The 19,435-nt window shown below is 34.7% G+C and overlaps 2 protein-coding genes across 3 annotated transcripts in view; one reads left to right on the plus strand and one right to left on the minus strand.

Annotated features, from left to right (window-relative positions):
- LOC129801176 (40S ribosomal protein S12) overlaps positions 1 to 19,435 on the minus strand; it is a 422,333-nt gene that overhangs the window by 2,918 nt on the left and 399,980 nt on the right. The gene's annotated exons all lie outside the window — the stretch shown is intronic.
- LOC129801159 (uncharacterized) lies at positions 1,477 to 19,349 on the plus strand. Of its 2 annotated transcripts, none has more exons than XM_055845937.1 (6): positions 1,477 to 1,649; positions 1,736 to 2,849; positions 8,900 to 9,694; positions 12,787 to 13,966; positions 18,081 to 18,234; positions 18,385 to 19,349. In XM_055845937.1, exons 2-6 carry the CDS (start codon positions 1,857 to 1,859, stop codon positions 18,521 to 18,523), a joined length of 3,261 nt encoding a protein of 1,086 aa, XP_055701912.1. In that variant the 5' UTR covers positions 1,477 to 1,649; positions 1,736 to 1,856; the 3' UTR covers positions 18,524 to 19,349. The 2 variants fall into 2 exon arrangements, with proteins under 2 accessions (XP_055701912.1, XP_055701911.1); XM_055845936.1 differs by having other exon boundaries at positions 1,748 to 2,849.

Below are 19,435 nucleotides of genomic sequence, written 5' to 3' on the forward strand. Positions count from 1 at the left end.
TTTTATAACATAAAAAATATATATTTTCCGCATTTGCCGCAACAAACAAAAACGCTTTTATGTAAATTTTTCAACTTAAATTGTGATAAAACAATTATATTTTATTTTGTAGTATCCATAGAAATTTTTTTGTAGTATTTTTAAAAGGCATTATTGAACTCATTAACTCTTTCCGGACCGCAGCATATACTGTAAGCCAATTTCACTTTTTTTTAAATCAAAAATATCTTTGCTCAGAAATTAATTGAGGTCCTACAAAAAAATATTTTACATTTAGACATCCTTATAGTTTGTAATCAGTCACAAGAATAGGATTTTTATCAGTTCTGAATAATTAAAAAAAAAAACATTGTTTTCCACAAAGTATTCATATGCTGCTTTGTGTACTCAGAGTCCCAAAAGAGGCGAAAGTGTTAAGTGGGGGAGTCACAACTTTTAAATGGATTTTTTTAAATGCATCTGCAACTTTATTTACCATAAAAAAGTAAAAAAAGTAAAAAAAATCCTGTTTCAAGATCAATTACAATAGTTGTGACCGACTGTGAGCATAATACATCAATGGCTGTTCCAGAAAGATGCCAATATTTAATTGCGAAAATTGAGGAAAATATGCTTTTTGCAAAAGAAAAAACATATTTTTTATAAATAATGAATAATTTTATAACCCCCGACTGAATATTTGCTCAGAAAAAAATATTTTTTTTCTCGGGAAAATAATGACGCAATTCACTAAAAAATGCAACATTTTTGGTCGGGAGTATGTTTAATACACCTATTAGACCATTCTCTATAGACAGCATACCGCAGCATAATTCCTATAATAATATAAGTAATAAAAATCGTGATTATATTATCCCCCAAGTTGATAAATAATTTAACAGGAAATTCCAAGTCCATTTTGACATTATGAGAGAAAAAGAAAAAAAATGAAAGAGAAAATTTGCTGCTAAATGCTTCCTGGCGCCATCTAGCGGCAGTATTTAGTTCTGCCATCATCCACTGCGAGCGCTAAACAGTGCCATTTTCATGTATTTGCTTAGCACTTTTTGTTCGAGAGCTGCTGATTGGCCAGCAGACCGATTCAGCAAAAAAATGCTGAAAATCCTATTTTATTCTGCTAACTGTGCTCGCTGGGTAGTAAAGTTTTGAAACCGTTTCGAAACATAGTTTTAGTACACAGTACACATGTTTTATAAACTGCGCAGCCGAAATGTTTTGAAAACGTATCGAAATAGTTTATGAAACAGTTAGTTTTCGAAATCTTTGTAACCTAAATTGGTCCTGGGAAAAATGACAAATCTAGAAACCCGCACGAAACAATTAATTTTCATATTTTTTGATTTTCTTTTCACATTTTTCAGTACACTGTACTTTTCTCAAATTATCCTCATGATTTTTTATTTAATTATTTAATATTGCAGCTAACTTCATTCGTAATTGCACACATGGCAACCCTAATTAATGTCATCTCCCGTTTTTTTTTGTAGGCCTTTTCTCGGGAGTGTGTGTTGTGTGAAAAAGTGCTGAAGAATTTTTGACCAAAATCGCAGTAAAAAGCCGCAGAAAGTATCCGTGTAAAATGATAAAAGGTGCTGTGGATGATGGTGCATGGTATAGTGTGAAAAATTCCGGAATAATCTGCTCAACAGGTAAGAAAAGTGACTGGGAAAAGTGCTGAGAGAAAGTTACTGGGTGTATTTTTCCCAATGATGATGTCATATTCCTCACCAAAAAGTCTCAATTGCAGCACTGCGGTTTGTCTAACTGCCCCGGGTGCCCATCAGTCACGCCCTGGGGCACCACCTAAGTTCGCAAAGTGATAGAAAAGTGTCCGGAAGGGGTGTCCGGACGTGGCAATGGAGTTAGAAGCGACTGGGGAGGGTATAAGTGGACTGGTAAAGAGTCCAGAGGGGCTGTCAAAACGTGAGAAGTGCAATAGAAATGCCGAAGTGGCAGGTGGTAGTGCCCCAGAGGAGCCAGAGAGCTCAGATTCCATGGAAAAGTGTGATGTGAGTCCGGAGAATAGCACAAAAAAGGACACACCGCCGACAAATGGCCCAAGTAGGATGACCACTTCGGCTTCGGCAATTCTGGCAGCAGCACCTCAGGAACCCCAAGGGGCCGGGAGTTGTGTGCAATTTGAGAATATCCCCAAAAGCATCTCCCTGTTTGACGTGTGTCCCGGGCAGCCCGCGCAGACATCGCCAAAGCATGCAATGGCCTTCACAATTGACTTTGGGGAACGGGTTGTCGATGAGCAGCGATATCGAAGCATGTACGAACGCTTTCAGAATCGCCACAGGCGAGGAGTGTCCCTTACGAAATTCGAAGATCCCCAGACACCTCGCACAAAAATCCCAATGAGCGCAAAACTGCCCAGAAAACAGATGCAACCGACTCAAACTTCCACTCAAGAGAAAAATCCCGTCAAATTGAGGGACAAGAGTCGCTTGCAAGCACCCCAGGATGCCTCAAAGAGACACTCCTGGAGTCCAAGATCTAGCACTGTGGTGCCAGAAGTCAAAGCAACACCGTCTCCGGATGTCCGGACAAAATTCATCCCGCGCTCTTTGACACTGGCTAAGGCCCTGGAGGTCAAGAAATCCCAGGAAATTGAGGAATTCACCTGCCCAGCACCACCCCTGGAAGACATTAAGCTTCCCGATGATGATCAAGTGTCTGAAGCTGGCACCTACACATTGGACGCCGACAATTACACGGAGGAACAGAAGGAGCGCATGAATATTGATCTCCTGGAAGCGAATGACGAGCTAAAAATCAACGAAAGCCCACAGCACAGTCCACAGGTAAAACCCGAGAGGCCGACCTGCTTTGAGACCAACTTGGAGGTGAGTGCCAAAAATTTCAGAACCTTGAAGGTTATTGGGGAATTTTCAGGGCTAAATCCCATTCATTTTTTTGTCCATTTATTATGGGGCGTTCTGAGTTAATTGCCTTCATTTTTTTCTATTTTTAAATCCGAAAAGAAAGAGGAGAAAACACTCGAAAAAGTGCTTATTAAAAAAGGGTTATTGAACGTGTCTCTCTTCTGGTTGTTATTAGGCTTCTAATGATAAGCCTGAGATAAGACGATAAATCATGCAATAAATTAAAATCACTTTTCCAATTATTAAAAGCTTCGATAAATTGGCAGAGATTTTTATAATGTTTGATAATTTTCTCCCCAAAATTTGATTTAATCATTAGGGAACACCGGGTCAGTTTATTAAGGGGCAGAATTAGACAGTGAGAATATTGAGCAAACTGTTTTTCAATGTAATAAATTCCCTTCTTATTCATTATAATTTTTATCAACCTGAATCAAACAAAGTCAAAGAAAAATGTCATTTGCTGCCTAATCTGCCCTGGCCTCCTCTATCCAGATGGGGGATTGGGTTTTTTGATTGGCTAAAGCTTTGAGAGCTTTCAATCTCTGACCAATCAGCGTTTACCAATGAAATTAAATATTTTAAAAGACTACATTTTTAATGCATTTTTAAAATAGTTCAAAGTTTACTAGAGCTCCCAGAAAAGAAACATAAATATACTTGGTTAGGATGATACCAGGAACAACCTAGACAAATAATTTTCTGAGAAACAAAATTGTATTTTTATGTTTTTTGAAAATTTTAGAAAGAACGTAAAATGAAACGATTTTGACATTTTTCCTAAAAAGAAATTTATTTTTTTTGTAAAAATACGGCAAAACTCGGTCAAAAAAGTGCTTCCACAAAATGACAAAGTCGATGGGGACACAATATTTCATAAAAGGAACAAGGCCTTTCCACAGGGGGACTTCTAGACACGCATTATTGTTTTTTCTTATATGGAATAAAATTGTCAGTCTCATGCCCCGTGAAATCAAGTACAGTGAAGCTCAATGGATCCAATCCGAACACCTTTAACGCCAGAAAAATTCCTGGTGATCTAAAAAGTACTCGAATCTAAGACATTTGCATCATCGAGGGAACCATTTGACCCATTGAGTGTACAATATTGCCTACTTTTTAGAGGTTAGGTCACACATAACCTAAAATTTTAGGTCAGAATCTGTGCGCGAAATAAAATAGTCACGCTCACTATTTCTTCCTCATTTATAATCAGAAACTGTTCGAACATTTTAAATTTTTAATGTGAAAAAAGATTTTCACATTACAACGAAACCTTCCACATTAAAAAAAATTACGATAGGTTTTGTAACCTAAATTTATGACTGTATGTCAGTGGTGTGCAAGAACCGTTGAAACCGAATAAACGTCAAAATGAGTTTGCTCAGGTAGCGTTTTGACCATTGACGAACAAGCGCTTTATTTGACGTTTTTTCGGTTTCCAACGGTTCTTGCACACCTCTGCTGTATGTACTCCAAAAAAAATCCTATTCTTCTAGTTAGACGAAGCATTTTTACTATAAATAATTTTACAAGAAACATTGAGCGTTTTTGGTTGTTTCACGATAAATTCTAGTCCTCTACATTAAACGGTGTTTCAAATTTCCCGCAGAATAATCTATGAAAATAAATATTTTGGTTTTGAAACATAACCAAGAATACTTAAAAAATGAGTTTTGTACATTAAAAAAAAAATAAAAAAAATGAGGAAAATGCTCATACTTCGTACGATCCCAAGTTTCGAAATGACTAAATTTTTCCTATGTTTCTCGATAATTTGTGATTAATCGCACAAGTGCCCAGTTTTTAAAATATATTTGAGTCATATTTTTTCAGAAATATAGGAAAAATTTAGTCATTACGAAAGTTGGGATCGTACGAAGTATGGGCATGGGAACTTTCCCTTATTAACATAATTTTAAAATCTTCGTGACAATTTTTAAAGAAGCAGAAAAAATTTCGTAAAATTGTTCGTAAATGTTTTTGAATTTCTAGGGACTTACGAAATGCTCGTAATGTTTGCATTTTTTCACACGCATTGTTCGTAAATTGTTCACTTAACTAGCATTTTTTTTGTTCTTTTACAAACATGTCTTCGTATATGTTCTTAAGTACACAAAAGTGTTCGTAAAATTTTGCCATTTGTTTGTAAATTTTCGGAAGACAAACGGAAATGCACGAACAAATGTTTGTAAAAAAAAATGCTAGTCAAGTGCTCACATTACGATCAATTTTGTGAAAAAGTACAAACTTTTACGAACTTTTTTGTGGCTTACACGATTTAAGAACATTTCGTAATGCTCTCCTTGACACACTTAAACGATCTTCAGACTAGAGGTTCCTCAAGGTCTCAAATTCCTAAATATCAACCAATTATATTGCTTTTTCAGAATCTAATAGGTCACTTGCCCTTAATAATCCAATTCTATGTTATTTTTTTCCAAAAAAATTTGATAAGAATTTAGAGCAGTTAAACCCTGGATAAGTATTAGATTATGAAGCCCGTATTGCGAATTAAGCCGAGAGACGGCTTAACGTAATTATAATCAAAATAATGATTTGACTAAGTTTTCATCAGTTTCCTACTAACTAAACCGAGAGATGGATTAATTAGAAATCGATGGAAATGTAATCTGATCATTATTTTTATTAAAATTACGTTAAAACGTCGTTCGGTTTAACTCGTAAGTGTGGTAATTTGGAATCATGTCTAATTTGGAACTGCGATTTCCTAACAGTTTTAAATGGCAAAAGGAAAAAAAAACGTCAGAGAAGTAGTCTCGAATGTAAAGTCTTGTATTTCTTCGTAGTTTTCTCTGCTCTTTGACCATTTGAATCTGTAAGAAAATCTTAAAATTTCAAAATAGACATGACTGCAAATTATCCCAACTTACCCTATTCCCTTCCCTTCCTCGCCAAAACCATGTGTTTTTTTTTGGGACTGCTCGAATACGAGTCGTTTTTCATTTTAACATATATTTTAGAGTTTAGAGATTAGGCGAACATTTTCGTCTTGATACGAAAATACCGTTGAACCATTCGTAATAACGTTTTTTGAAGGTCAAAGTTTAAAAAGGCCCTATATAGCGTATTGCAATCCGAATGGCATCTTGCTGGGGCTCGTTGGAAAGGTCTTAGTCTTCAAAATTCCAAAATAAATATGATTCCAAATTACCCGATCTTACCCTAAGTCCCAGTAGGAATTCACAAACATTTACGAACAATTTCACGAAATGCTTTTTTTCTGTGTAGAAATTCCTGATTTAAGGATAATACATAGAGCTTTCCGGTATTCGCGAAACACATGAGAAAGTCAAAAAATCCCCCTTCTCGAATGGATTTTTATCTGTTTTTTTTTTTCGGTCCTAATTAACCGAATATCGGAGACCTAAATAATGTAGAAACATTCAATTGTTTTCAGGTTATTTTATTAGGTTAATAATAATAATAATGCTGGCACAACATTCCATGAAGGAACAAGGCCTTCCCGCAAGGGGATTTCTAGACATGCATTATTATTTTTTCTTGCACGGGATGAGGTTGTCAATCCCATAACCCGTGAAATCAAGTGCAGTGAAGCTCACTGGATGCAATCCGAATACCTTTAAAGCCAGAAAAATTCCTGGTGACCTAAGGGATTCGAACCCGGGACACTGGCATCATAGAGCGAGTGCTCTACCACTTGACCCATTGAGTGCCCATTTTATTAGGTTAGCTTTAAGTTATTTTGTTTGTTTAGGCTAGATTCGGCATATCAGAGTTCTCAAATTTTTATACATTCTGTGAACATAATTCCTTAATTCCATTTTAGAAGATTTTTAATCAATAATTTAGTCGTGAAACAACCCTTTAAAGTCTTTAAATAGAATAAAACAAACATTTAAATCAATCCAATCCTAACCTATGCAACATAATAGATCCTGGATCCTGGTAGTTTAAAATGTTTCCGGTGTGGTTCTAAAATTTTCAAAATGAAATTTTGATAAAATTAGATTTAGATTTTTGAATTTGTGGAAATAATTTCATGGTTATGAAAAAATCTTGTTATAAAATAACATTCTTTATCGAGGTTAGATCTTACATAACCTCAAATTTTACAATATTTTTTTTATTAAAACAGAGAATAAAGCCCATTATATTAATTTTCCACTCAAAAATAACGTGATAAATTAGAATATAAAGAAAAATATCACAAAAAAAAAATTAAAAAAAAAACACTTTAATTTCACAAAGTAAAACCATTCAAAAAACCTGTAAGTATTTTTAGAAACCACAATTTCTTTTAAATAACTATAATATTATTAAACATAATTTTAAATCTACTCTGAATATGTAGGGAAAAGCGCGCTACCTTCGGATGACTCAAGCTTCGGACAACCTAATTTTTTTCCTATGTTTTTAATGCATTTCTCCAGTAGTGGCACTTTTTTAAAAGTTTGAAGCATTGGAATCAGCTATTAAAATTCTTTTAAAGCACATTAAAAGAAATTAATTGTTCGAAGCTTGAGTCGTCCGAAGGTAGCGCGCTTTCCCTTAACCCTTTAACGACGATACAGTTTTTACTGACCGAAAATTATCAATAAAAATGAAACCGATAAACAAAACTTGTGAAGCGTTTTACGTCTAAACTTTGCAGAGCCAACAGAGTCTGATTTGGTGTATTTTTTGTCTCTATGTACGATAGGGACAAAAATCAAAAATTTAAATAATTTTTCTGACGATACCAATGGCAGATAATTTTCACTTTAATGAAAAATATAATGTTTGAGTATTGTAGCTTCTTTTTCCAGAACGGTTTTGCTTAAAAAAAAATTGGAAGTATAATAAATAATTTAAAAAAATTTTCTATATGAGAATTTAAAAAATTGCCATTTTTGAACTTAAAAATTTACTATTTAGCAAATAACTGGGACTTGCAAAAAATATCCTAGATTCCTTCAACCTTCTACTTTACAATTATGTACAGACATCAGAAAAAAATAACTTTAGGTAGTCAGGAAAATTTATTTTCTTTATGGGACACCGGTGTTCCAGCCGTCCTTAAAGGGTTAATGTAGTTTCTTTAATGAATAAAATAATTTATCAGACTTCTGATAGTCCCTAATAAGGGATTTTAAAACTTCGTCGGATGGTATTTTTTGAAAATTTCAATTTAGCATCTTTCGTAGATAATTACTCATTTTGTAAACAATTTCTGTTGATAGATTGTAAGGATTTTCAGCTCAATTTTTATCGTTTTAGTCAGAGAAATTAATCCAAAGCTGAGATTACGCATAAATCTATGAGATAATTATTGCTTATCTCAAAATTACGTAATATCGATTCCATAGAAAGAAAAAATATCTTCAGACAACACTTTTCTTTCATTCAGTATGATAAACATTTGCTTAATTTGACTCTAATTCCGATTGGATACGTTAATTGAAATGGTAAACGAAAGAATGATGGTCAAAATTGATGGTCAAGGCAACAAATTTACGTATTGTGTAACTGCTCAAAGCAGCGCACCCTCCTAATTTCCATTTCCAGTGAAAATCTTTTAATACGTATCAATTGACCTTTTTTTGGAGAGATTATACTGTCATCAACAATTAAACTGACATTTTTCTCCTCTTTGGGATTTCTCTCTTATTATAAGTAATGAAAAATTTATTTTGCAGAAAAATAAGGCGAAATTTTATTTTTTTGATCAATTTCAATTTTGATGCATTTCCTGGGGGAAGAAAGTTTATCACAAATTCACTTTCGCTTTGCCAATTAAATTGAAAAAAAAAAATCATCTCACGGTCAAATTCATTGCTCTTTCCCAATTTATAGTTGTATTATTATTATTTTTTTTTGTTGAAACATTAATTTGTAACAAAATAAATTACAACACAGAAGAGAACGTCATTAAAGGTGTAACAAAAGCAATAAATTTAGTGTGTGTTAATAGTCTCGGGGTTTGTTTGTTTGGTTGAGAATGGGAAAGTGAGAAATGTTTTTTTTTCTTTTGTATGTCTTGCTTCCAGGCATTTGACTACGATTTATCCCAAAGAGACGAAAAACTCATGGATGAAAAATCCAAGAGGAAAAATGTCCTGGAGATCTCATGTTCCCATGAGACTTCCACGGCAAAACCCAAAGTGTCCTATTTGGAGCGTCTGAAGAATCGTGTAAAGAATATTAGTGATCGAACTTTTCACAAATCACGCTCACCGGACAAATTGTTGCCCTCTCCGGATGTGGGTACTTTTACAAGTGTCACCACAAGTGGAATTCTCAGTGTAAAACCGACACTGGAGAGTAAACCGCGGCTGACACGAAAGAATAGTTTGACAAAGAGTCAGATTGATAGTTCAGAGTACGTTCAGGGTGTTAGTCGGTTGAATTTGGGCAATGAATCGCCCAGGAGGACGACATCAAGTGAAGTGTCGGCCATCAAATCGGCCGCCACGAAGAGTGATTGGATTCAAGAGTGGGCAAGGCATGCGAGGCAACATCAAATGTCCAGAAGTTATAATTTTGAATCACCCACGGAGGATACAGCTCCTGGATTTGACCAGGATGCCATGAGTAGGAGTCACTATGAGGGTTTTGTGAGGGGACAAGGGGGTAGAGCTTCCATGCAAAGGCGATTCAATGAGGGCTTCTACGGAGGGTACAATGATGTACCGGAACGACGGAAGAAGGAAATGTTAGATGGTAGACCACCATTGAGCCCCACAAAGATCCCAAGTCCCATTGGAACCCTTCAGAGACGTCCCAGGAGCCGTAGCAGCAGCACCAGAAGCCATCAAGGGAGTAAAACGGATCTCACAATGAAGGTATTTAGCCTACTTTGCAATTTTTGTCGATTTTCAAATGATTTGCAGGGAACAAACTGTGATAGATCGAAACTTGGAGTTTTCAGTTTCAGAGAAAATTTCTATTTTCATGAAATAAATTGTCTTGAAGGATAATTTAGATTACAAAAAAAAAGCTTAAGATAACTTTAATAAGAAATGATTAATGAATGTCATTATTCTTTTAATTATTTTAAAACTCATATTTTACTCTTCTTTTGAGTTTTTCTTTAAATTTTGAAAGATTTTGTGGTATTTCTTGAGCAAGTTTTCTCTGTAATTTTATCAAAAAGATTTTATAAAACATAATAAAAATTAGGCCACACCCTCTATAATTTTTGTCGTGTAAAAATCAAAAATAATATGATTTTTCAATTTTTTAGAATATCTTGCAAAAAAAAAATCTTTTTTGTGTTTCCTATTTTGAATTTTCAATGGAGATTTTGATTAACCCTTTAAAGACGATTGGGTTACCGTTGACCCAAAAACAAAGTTTTCCTACGGGCTTCTAAAGTTTCGTTTTGCTCTAAAAAGTCAGAAAAAATGATTTTTTTTCGGACATCCGATTTTTGACCCTCTCGTCCTAAAGGGTTAAAAATAATTTCAAATTGTAATTAAAAAAAAATAAAACGTTTTTTTAATGTTTTATTTTTGAGATCTTCTTTCTGGAGATTCAGTCAATTAGAAAGATTTTTTTTAATTTCTTTCGATAATTCAGTGTTACTATCCTAGCTATCCACTCCCATTACTTAATTAATTTTTCGGGAGAAATATAGAAATAGGCCACGCCCCCACGCCCTTTATGGAATCCATAGTTAGAGCAATATCTCCATTTTCAATTTCCATTTCAAGATCTTCCCTACTCAAAAAAAATATTCTGACATTATTTTGCTAGTGTAATCAGTGATACAATAAATAAGAGAAGGTGAGGCAGTTTGACGCAATTGACCGTTTTTTTAAAGGTTTATTTGCTAAACAAATAAGAATCATATTGGCTGTATTCAGTAACGATCTTTCGAAGGGACAAAGCCATTGCAAGCCCCAAACCTTTACGAAAGTCGAACAGGAAGATTGATGTGCAAGTTCACATATTCGCCGCTTTAGCGCTGGTAGTTCTTCCATTTCGAATTTTCGGTAATCTTGATCTAATCATCAACGACAGTGCATAAAAGTGTACTCCAAAATGTGAATTTTTATGTAGTTTTGTGGAATTTCAAAATAGCAGCAAAACGTTTGAATTATAATTTTATTAAAATTAACGTCATTTTCATGAATTTATTCACTTCTGTTCGACCCGGTGTTCGGGTTAAATTTTCGAACTTTGAATTGGTATAGTATAAACCTTAACCGGAAAGAGCTTTCAAATTGGGAAGGTTATTACTGAACGTATGGATCCTTCTCAATCATATCTGAAGTTTAACTTTCCAAGAGTGGCTTGGAAAAAAACGTAAGTGGAAGTTGACTTGATAAGGAATCGTTGATGTTCGAAACATTCAAACTCAATTTCGAAATTTCAAACACTTTTCGCCGAAGATTTGGATAAATTCACTACAAAAGCATTACTCACTGATTATGAGAGGAATTATAATGTAACCAAAATATTGAAGCAATGAACATCATTGCTTTGTTTTTCTTCTTAACCAAGTGAAGTCTGACACTCGAGACACCTCAAAGTTCGAACAGGAAGTATTTCAGCCACCATGCGGACAAAATGGGAAATAAAAATGTCTTCTTTGACTTTTGATACAGCACTTCGAATTTTGGAAGTTCCAGCTGTGAATGCAAGAATTCAATCTAACCAAACCCAGTGAGTTTATCTTGGGTATTGGCTTTATGAAAGTATTTAGCAAAGTTCTTATATAATTTTTATTCCAAAAATTGTTTAATTCCCAACTCGAATTTAAAGGATTCAAAGATCTGTTTCGAAAGCCAAAAAATGCAGTCTTTTCAGAGGAGGCTTTTCGTGTCGTTCGCAAAATGGTCGTAGTACTTCCTGTTGGTATTTCGAATTTTTATCAAAAAGATTTGATAAAACATTGTAAAAATTAGGCCACGCCCTCTATAATTTTTTTTGGTTCAAAATCAAACAATATGATTTTTCAAAGTTTTTGGAATCTCTTGCAAAAAAAAGATCTCTTTTTTATGTTTCTTATCTTGAGTTTTCAATCGATATTTTCATGAAAAGAAATTTGGAACTCAGTTGGAATTTCGAAATGTCTACGCCCTACTTTTACCAGCTTCTTTATTAGGTACTTCACAAATTTTACCCACCTTATTGTGCGAAACTTTAATTTAAAATTCGAAACTGAGTTCAAATTTTTCGAACATCAACGACTATGTCTGCAAAAAGAGTTCTATTTACCTTTTATTTAAAACACTATTGGAGAATCAAACTTCAAATTTATGAATTGCTTCATTCACACTGGAATTTTAAAAATTCGAAAATCGGTATCAAAAGTCACTTTTACATTTTTACTTTCGGTTTCGTCCGTCTTGTGCCTGAAATACTTCCAGTTCGAATTTCAAAGTATCTTGAGTGTAAATGCGTTCACTTTGCTATGAGGAAACACACAGCAATAATGCTCGTAACATTTTTGTGTCGGTATTATTCCTCTCATAATCACTGAGTAATTCTTTTATTTAGTCAGATATTTCACGAATTTTCCCAATCTTGTACGAAAATTCAGTTTGAAATTTCGAAATCGAGTTTGAATTTTTCGAACATCAATGATTTTTTGTGCATATGAAATTTCATTTACCTTTTATCCAAGACACTCTTGGAGAACTAAACTCCAGCTTTGAATGGGCAGAATTTCTATTTTCGAAAATAAAGCCTGAAACTGACCCACTATTCCCCTACTGGAATAACATTCGTTATGTGTTCAAGAAGCTAAACGGTTACAGATATAGATTTGGTTTCTTCACTAAATTTTTAATCTAATTTTCAAAAATATTAAATAAAAAATAAATCAGTGGGCGCAAACGCTAGAAATGCAAAAAAAATCGAAGTTTTTATCAATTAGACAAGATTGTCTTCGAACAGAATATCTCCTAATTTGCTATTAATTCGATAGGATGCAAACGATACGGAAATGTATTTGCAAAAGACAGCTGCAGCCATCACCACTCTTCAAAAAATCCACAGGGATTCCCTGCAAAATTCTCCCCAGAGTCCCCAAAGTCCCAAAATGTCCTCACCTGCTGACGGACGACCAAGTCCAACTGAGGAATTTCTCCTGATGCAACTGGCCCGGATGCAAAGGCACCACCGGAGAAATTTTTCACTGGACGGTACTGAAGGTCCACAATTGCAGCAGGAATCCTACAGGAGGCACACAAGGCACCATTCTTTCGAGAGTAACGACAATCTCCCGCCACGACCACTGCGGACAACTCACGGTTTTGTCGATGGTGATGTAGAAGCTCTGGTTGCCAAGAGACGTCCTGAATTGATTAAACATCCCGTTAGTGCTCCGCCCAGAGATACTCAGAGGTCACAGTGTTCACCAATACGGCGTTCGACGTCATTTTCGGCAAAAACACCATCCGTGGGAACACCCAAAATGCCCTCGAAAATTCCCCCAAAATCTCAATCAATCCAAAAATCTGCAAGTAGCACAAATTTCCGCACTGTTGTAGCTTGCTACGGGGATGATGATGTTATGGAGTTCTACATTAATGACAATGTGGATTTGGATCCTGGACAATTGTCTTCGGAGTCCGATTTGAGTGGACAGGAGAGTTCGTCAAATTCTCGAGAACCCATCTCAAATACGCGTTGCAATAAGGCATTCTTGATGCGAATGGAACAAAATAGAAGACCAACCCAGGGCAATGCAACAGCAACATCTTCAGCTAAACCGGGAGTTATAGCTTGTCCAAATACCCCGGAAATGCGCAGAAGAGAGCCAAATGTACGAACGTCCTTCAGGGAGAGAATGTCAATGCCCAGAGATTCCAGTCTGAATCGAATGAAACAAGATTTGGCCAGGAGGCAACAAACGCCAAAGCCTGAACAGAAACAACTGCAAAAGGTCCAACCGAAGTATATGGACATTTCCAAGTATAAACCGGCCACAGGGCAGAATTTCCTGAAGAAGGACGAGAGCAAAAGCTATCTTTTGCACAAGGAAGTGCGAAAGAGTCCAAGTAGTGCTTCGGTGAATCTCAACAGGGGTGATGCTTCGAGAACAAGCAACAGGAGCATCAAATCAGCAGGAATGCGACCGTCATCAGGAAAGAAGGAGCCAAATGGTAAGTAATCTTTTTTTTATTAAATTTCTTTTACACGACGAAATTTTGAGAAAATTTAAATTTTTATTAAAATTACCTTTTTGATACTTAGCAGATATTAGAAAAAAACACAAACAAAAAAGAAAATAATTTACAAATTATATTTAAAATATATAAATTTTTATTTAAACAAAACGTTCCAAGCTTTGTGAAGCGCTCGAACTCGAGATTTAGATGCTATACTTTAAAAGTATTTTCTCATCATTTACCGGTTGTCAAACGATTTGAACCGATTCATCACTCAAAAGATCCACAGAATAATTTTAAAAGTAATAGAAATAATTTTCAGATAAAAAATAGTTATCAGCTATGAAGCGGTTCATTACCGGTTCAGAAACGATTACAATCGGTTCAGTTTCATAGGAAATTCCAAGACCTTTCCAACGAGCGCAAATAGGTACCATTCTGTTGAAAAATGCGCTCTCTTGTGTCTTTAAACCTTTGACCTTGAAAACCCGTTATTAGGAATGATTTAACGGTATTTTCGTCTAAGGACGAAATGTCCGCCTGGGTAATCTGTACAACATATCCAAAAACGTAAAAAAATCGCACAACGCGTTTTCGAGCAATCTTAAAATATCGTTTTGGATGGGAAGGGGGGGGGGAATGAGGGGCATGTTAACGATCCTTGGGTCGTTTTATAGGGGGTTCCCCGAAGGTCCTAAGTCGCTATCTCTGACCGTTTGGCCTCTAGAGCTGATGACAGCCGGACGGACAGGCAGACGGACAGACGGACAAAGAGCAGGGTAACTTCAGATTTCCAAAATTCTACCAAAATACGAACCCTTGGGGGGTAAGGAGTCAAAATATATAAATAACTCAAAATCGAGGGAATATAGGGGAGACTGGGGCAAAATTTGTCAAAACGAAAATTTCAATAGTCACTATTTTCTAAAATAAAAGAGACTGAGGCTAGAAATTTTTATTAACTATAGATAGCCTTCATGAACCTTTTTAAATTTACAAAGTTTCAAGGGATTCGAGGAAGGATTATGTAAAATAAAAAATAATAAAATTTTGAGCCCTATTTTTGGAATATTTGGCTTACAGAAAATATCAATACTGATTAGCTAAATTTAAGCACATTTCTCGTTAAGATAGAGAAAAATTTTCTGCGAGAAAGTTGTAGAGGAATAAATTTCCTATAAGAATATGCTCATTATAAAGTTTTCTCAGAGCCCGTAAAAGAATTAAATATGCGTTTTGCCCCAGTCTCCCCTACTGCTCTCTCCGTGGAGTTCGAGCAGTAAAAAAATTAACCGTTTTGCAAAATTGTGCTGACTATTTTTCATTTTTGTTTACTAAATTTGTCATTAGGGTAAAGTCATATAAGTTGGAATTAGTGTTACAAGTTGGACAATTCGCCGGTACAAGTTGGACATGGCTTTTTTCTTGATAAATACAGTACAAAATTTGTTTTTAAGCACAAGGAACCAAATTATAAAACTAAAGCATTAAAAATATACAAATAAAAATAAGGTACTAAATTTATCAAGAAAAAAACCTTGTCTAAATTGTACCATTGCATTGTTCAACTTGTACCACTTTACCCTCCTACAATATCAAAAAGTGTCGGATTTTGATGAACTTTGTAGTTTTGGAACGGTTTTAAAATTATGTTTTATGGCTCCGGCACACCATTTAGATCAGAAAAATTTCATGAAGTCGAAATTCGAATCCTTTTCTTCAGATACAATAATATCCTAAAATTTCATCAAAATCACTTCATAAACACTGAAAAAAATATGGTCCGGTAAAGACATTTTCGATTATAGCTCGGGACAGGGAACATCGACGAAGGAGTGAGACCCACCGTTAGAAATGTCTCGATTTTAGCTACAACTTACTAAAATTTAAAGAAAAGGCATGGTCTGGTTTTCGAAATATTTGAAATCGAAATTTCGAAAAACGATTTTTCGGTTAATCGAACCTTCGATTAAATCGGATGAAATTGGGGTGTCATAAGAGTTATAGTACTCCACGAGAACTTTCCAAAACACTAAAATTTTTCAAATTCCGAATTAGAACCGAAGATGGCCATTTGAAAATTGAATTTATGACCCCTTCTACCTGGGGTCAGGGGGGTCGAGGACTTAATAACATACTAAAATTTGAGATTGATCGATGCCATAGGGACTGAGTTATTGAAAAAAACAAAATTTTGGGGGTTTTCCAAAATGGCGGAAGGGAGGGAGGTGGATCTGACATAACCTACTTTTAGCCAATCATCGACATTTAACCTTTGCCGAAAACCGCTTGTCGATATCTCTTTCCGTTCTCTCTCCAGATTTTAGCGCATGTGATATTCGAGATGTATGAATGTCAAATTAGACCTGATTAGACCTGTAACCACAAAAGCTGAGAAAAGAATCTTAGCTAAAAATGGTGGTATTCAAAATGGCGGAAGATGGGGTTGAGGTGGGGATTCACCGGATTTACCCGAATATATAACCTTTGCCGAAAACCGCAAGTCGACATTTTTCTTAGTTCGGGAGCTATTAAGCTCCAGAGAGCTTAGAAGAGTGCCTGGAACGTAAAGGCCTTGACAGACTTGAGGATCAGCCGAGAGACGACTTAGTGTAATTATACCCGAAATAATCGTTAAACCACATTTTTTTCATTTCCCACTAAGCCGTCTCTCGGCTTAAGTCGTAAGTGTGTTTAGGGCATAACTTAGTCATCCATATATTCGTGATCAGTAAGTGTCAAAACACGTTTTAGAAAAATTTGGAGTCGATCGGAGGACATGAAATTTTGGTAAACTTGTAATAAATAGGTAGGGGAGACTGGGGCAAAAAGTCACAAATCGAAAAATACAAAATTCAATATCTTCCAAGGTAAAAAAATAGAGGCTCAAATTTTTTCTATAGATAGCCGCCATAGACCTTCTTCAATGTCGTAAGTTTCTTAGAATTCGAACAAGGAATTTAGAAAATAAAAAATATCGAAATTTTTAGCCCTATTTTTGAAATATTTTCCTTGCAGAAGATATCAATTATTACCTACTTATTTTCCAAAATTGATGCACTGGTGAATATTTCCCAAATTATCTGGATATTCTTTGAATACGAATCCGCTATCTATTTTAGAATTTTACAAAGATTCTTTTCTCCAGAAATCCTTTTAATAAAAATGGCCACTTGGGGTAAAAAGTAACAAAAGGTATAGAGCAAAAAGTAACAAAAATCGAAGCAATTTCTGATGTGTCCCGGCGAAAATAAAACGTCATTATCATGTCTCGCCGCTAGTTGTTTGCATTGGTCAAACGATTTGCAGTCTTTGTGTGTTTTTCTCTAAAATAGCTCGGAAAACGCTTTTCTCGTTTTCTCACTTTTCTCGCAGAGAAAACGGTGTTTTACAGAGGTGTAGATGAATAAATTTTCTATGAAAATATGTCCTCTATTTTTTCAAATTTAAGGAAGCCCGTAATGAAACGAATCAAAATATGATAATACCCAATGTCTGGTACTATTTGCCCCAGCATTTTTGAGAATGATCACAAAATTACCTTTTAGAAATTGGCTCGATAAACGTATTTCCTTACAAAATAGAGGAAAATTACTTTCACAAAGTTGTAGAGCAGTAAATTTCCTATAAAACTGCGCTAATTAGAAATTTTTGAAGCGCTCGAGTACCTTGTAAAAAAATAAAATATCCGTTTTGTGACTTTTTGCCCCAGTCTCCCCTAATAAAAATTTATGCAAAGGACCTCTAATCGATCATCCTAAGCCCTCAGTGTATGACAGATTGGAATAAATCCTTTACTGTAAAATTTTAGAGAGTAAATATTCTCGAGGATCAACCTGAGTCTATATGAGTCATTACAATTCGGCTATAAATGCTCTATCTGGGGATAAATTCCTCGATGGAAATTTATCCAAAATACTCTTTAAAATTCTGTATCACTTTTTTAGGCTTTCAGGACTTCATCCAAATGGGATTTTTTTTGTATTTCTTTCTTATAAAATAATTATGCATTGTACCTGTACTAAAATATTTGCCAACTAGTGTTTTATAAGAGATTTCTCTTAATTTAAGATGTTTTTTTTATTTGAATGGTATTCATCATCTGCAGCTACCCAGAAGCAGGCAAAAGAAGCCGAATTGGCCATGTGGAAGCGGCGAGCTAGCTATGATCCGATGAAGGCAGCCCAAGAAGGCAAAAGGAAGCAGGAAGAAGCCCGAAGATTGGCGCAGCAGCAACAGCAACAAAGTAAATTGGGTGAAAGGTGTGAAGCTTCTAATATGCTTTCCTAATCATTTTCTTTTTGAGTGATTTATTTGATTTTTTTTGGCATTTTTAACTATAAAGAGCTCTTAAGGAAAATTATTTTTTTTTCCGAGTGATTTTTTGGTAACTGTGTTTCTATTTCTTGAAGTTCATCGGCCGTCCTGAGATCCCAATCCTTCCACAGTGGTGTATCGAGTCAACTAAGAACAGGAAATATGGCAAAGACAACGATTGATAACCAATGGTCAACGCTAACATTGAGTGATTCCAGTGATGCTGAATCATAAATGCAATCTTTTTTCCATCTTTTTGCAAGATTTTTGGCACATTTTTTCCTGCATTTTGTGTAAATTCTCTTCAACTCGAGATGAAAATCCTTCCTCAAAGTTCCCCTTGTTTTATTTTGTGAATGGATTTTTTTTGAAAATTTGAAACTCCAATCCCTCCTTCTAATTTTTAGAAATGAAATTGAATTGTGATTAACAATTTTATTTATTTCCTTTTAATGTTTAAATAACTGGTTTTATGTCCTTCGAATCTATCTTTAAAGAGATTTTTTTTAAATAAGCCTGAAACTTTTGTAGTTGAAATAAAAAAAAAATCATTGTCACTATTTAAATAATTTTTACTCACCCCATTTTTTCAATTGAATGCATCGTCCTTTTTTATAGAACTTAATAAAATTATTAAAAAAAAATAAACATGAAATGTTTAAAAAAAGAAGTAATAAAGTATTGTGAAAAAAAATTGAAAAAAAGGAACAGAGAATGATAGGAAACTCAAAATTGTAACCACTCAAAGTGTCAAAGTGATTTTTGGTTTTTATTATGATTTCAATGAAAAGATATTATTTATGATAAGTTGGTTATTTATTTGCTAAGATATGAAGATAAAAAAAAGCATGAAAACGAAACTTAATTGCAAAATACCATTTTTACTGTTGCTTCACTTGGATAAATTGTTACAAGTAGTTTTTTTTTAAGTTTCAATTTTTAGGGATTTTTTCCTCTTTCTCCCTCTATGAAATCCATTTAAACGAAAATAGCTTGATAAGAAATGTTTCTGTGCTGAAGCTTTAAGATGAGAATGGAAATAAATCAAAATGTGAAGATATCTGCTTGACTTTTTAATATTTCTCACACTTTCTTCTTCAGGATCCTCGAGTTTTGCCGCTGAGTAAAATGAAAATGATAAACAAC

This window comes from Phlebotomus papatasi, chromosome 2, assembly GCF_024763615.1.
Source record: "Phlebotomus papatasi isolate M1 chromosome 2, Ppap_2.1, whole genome shotgun sequence".
NCBI lineage: Eukaryota > Metazoa > Arthropoda > Insecta > Diptera > Psychodidae > Phlebotomus > Phlebotomus papatasi.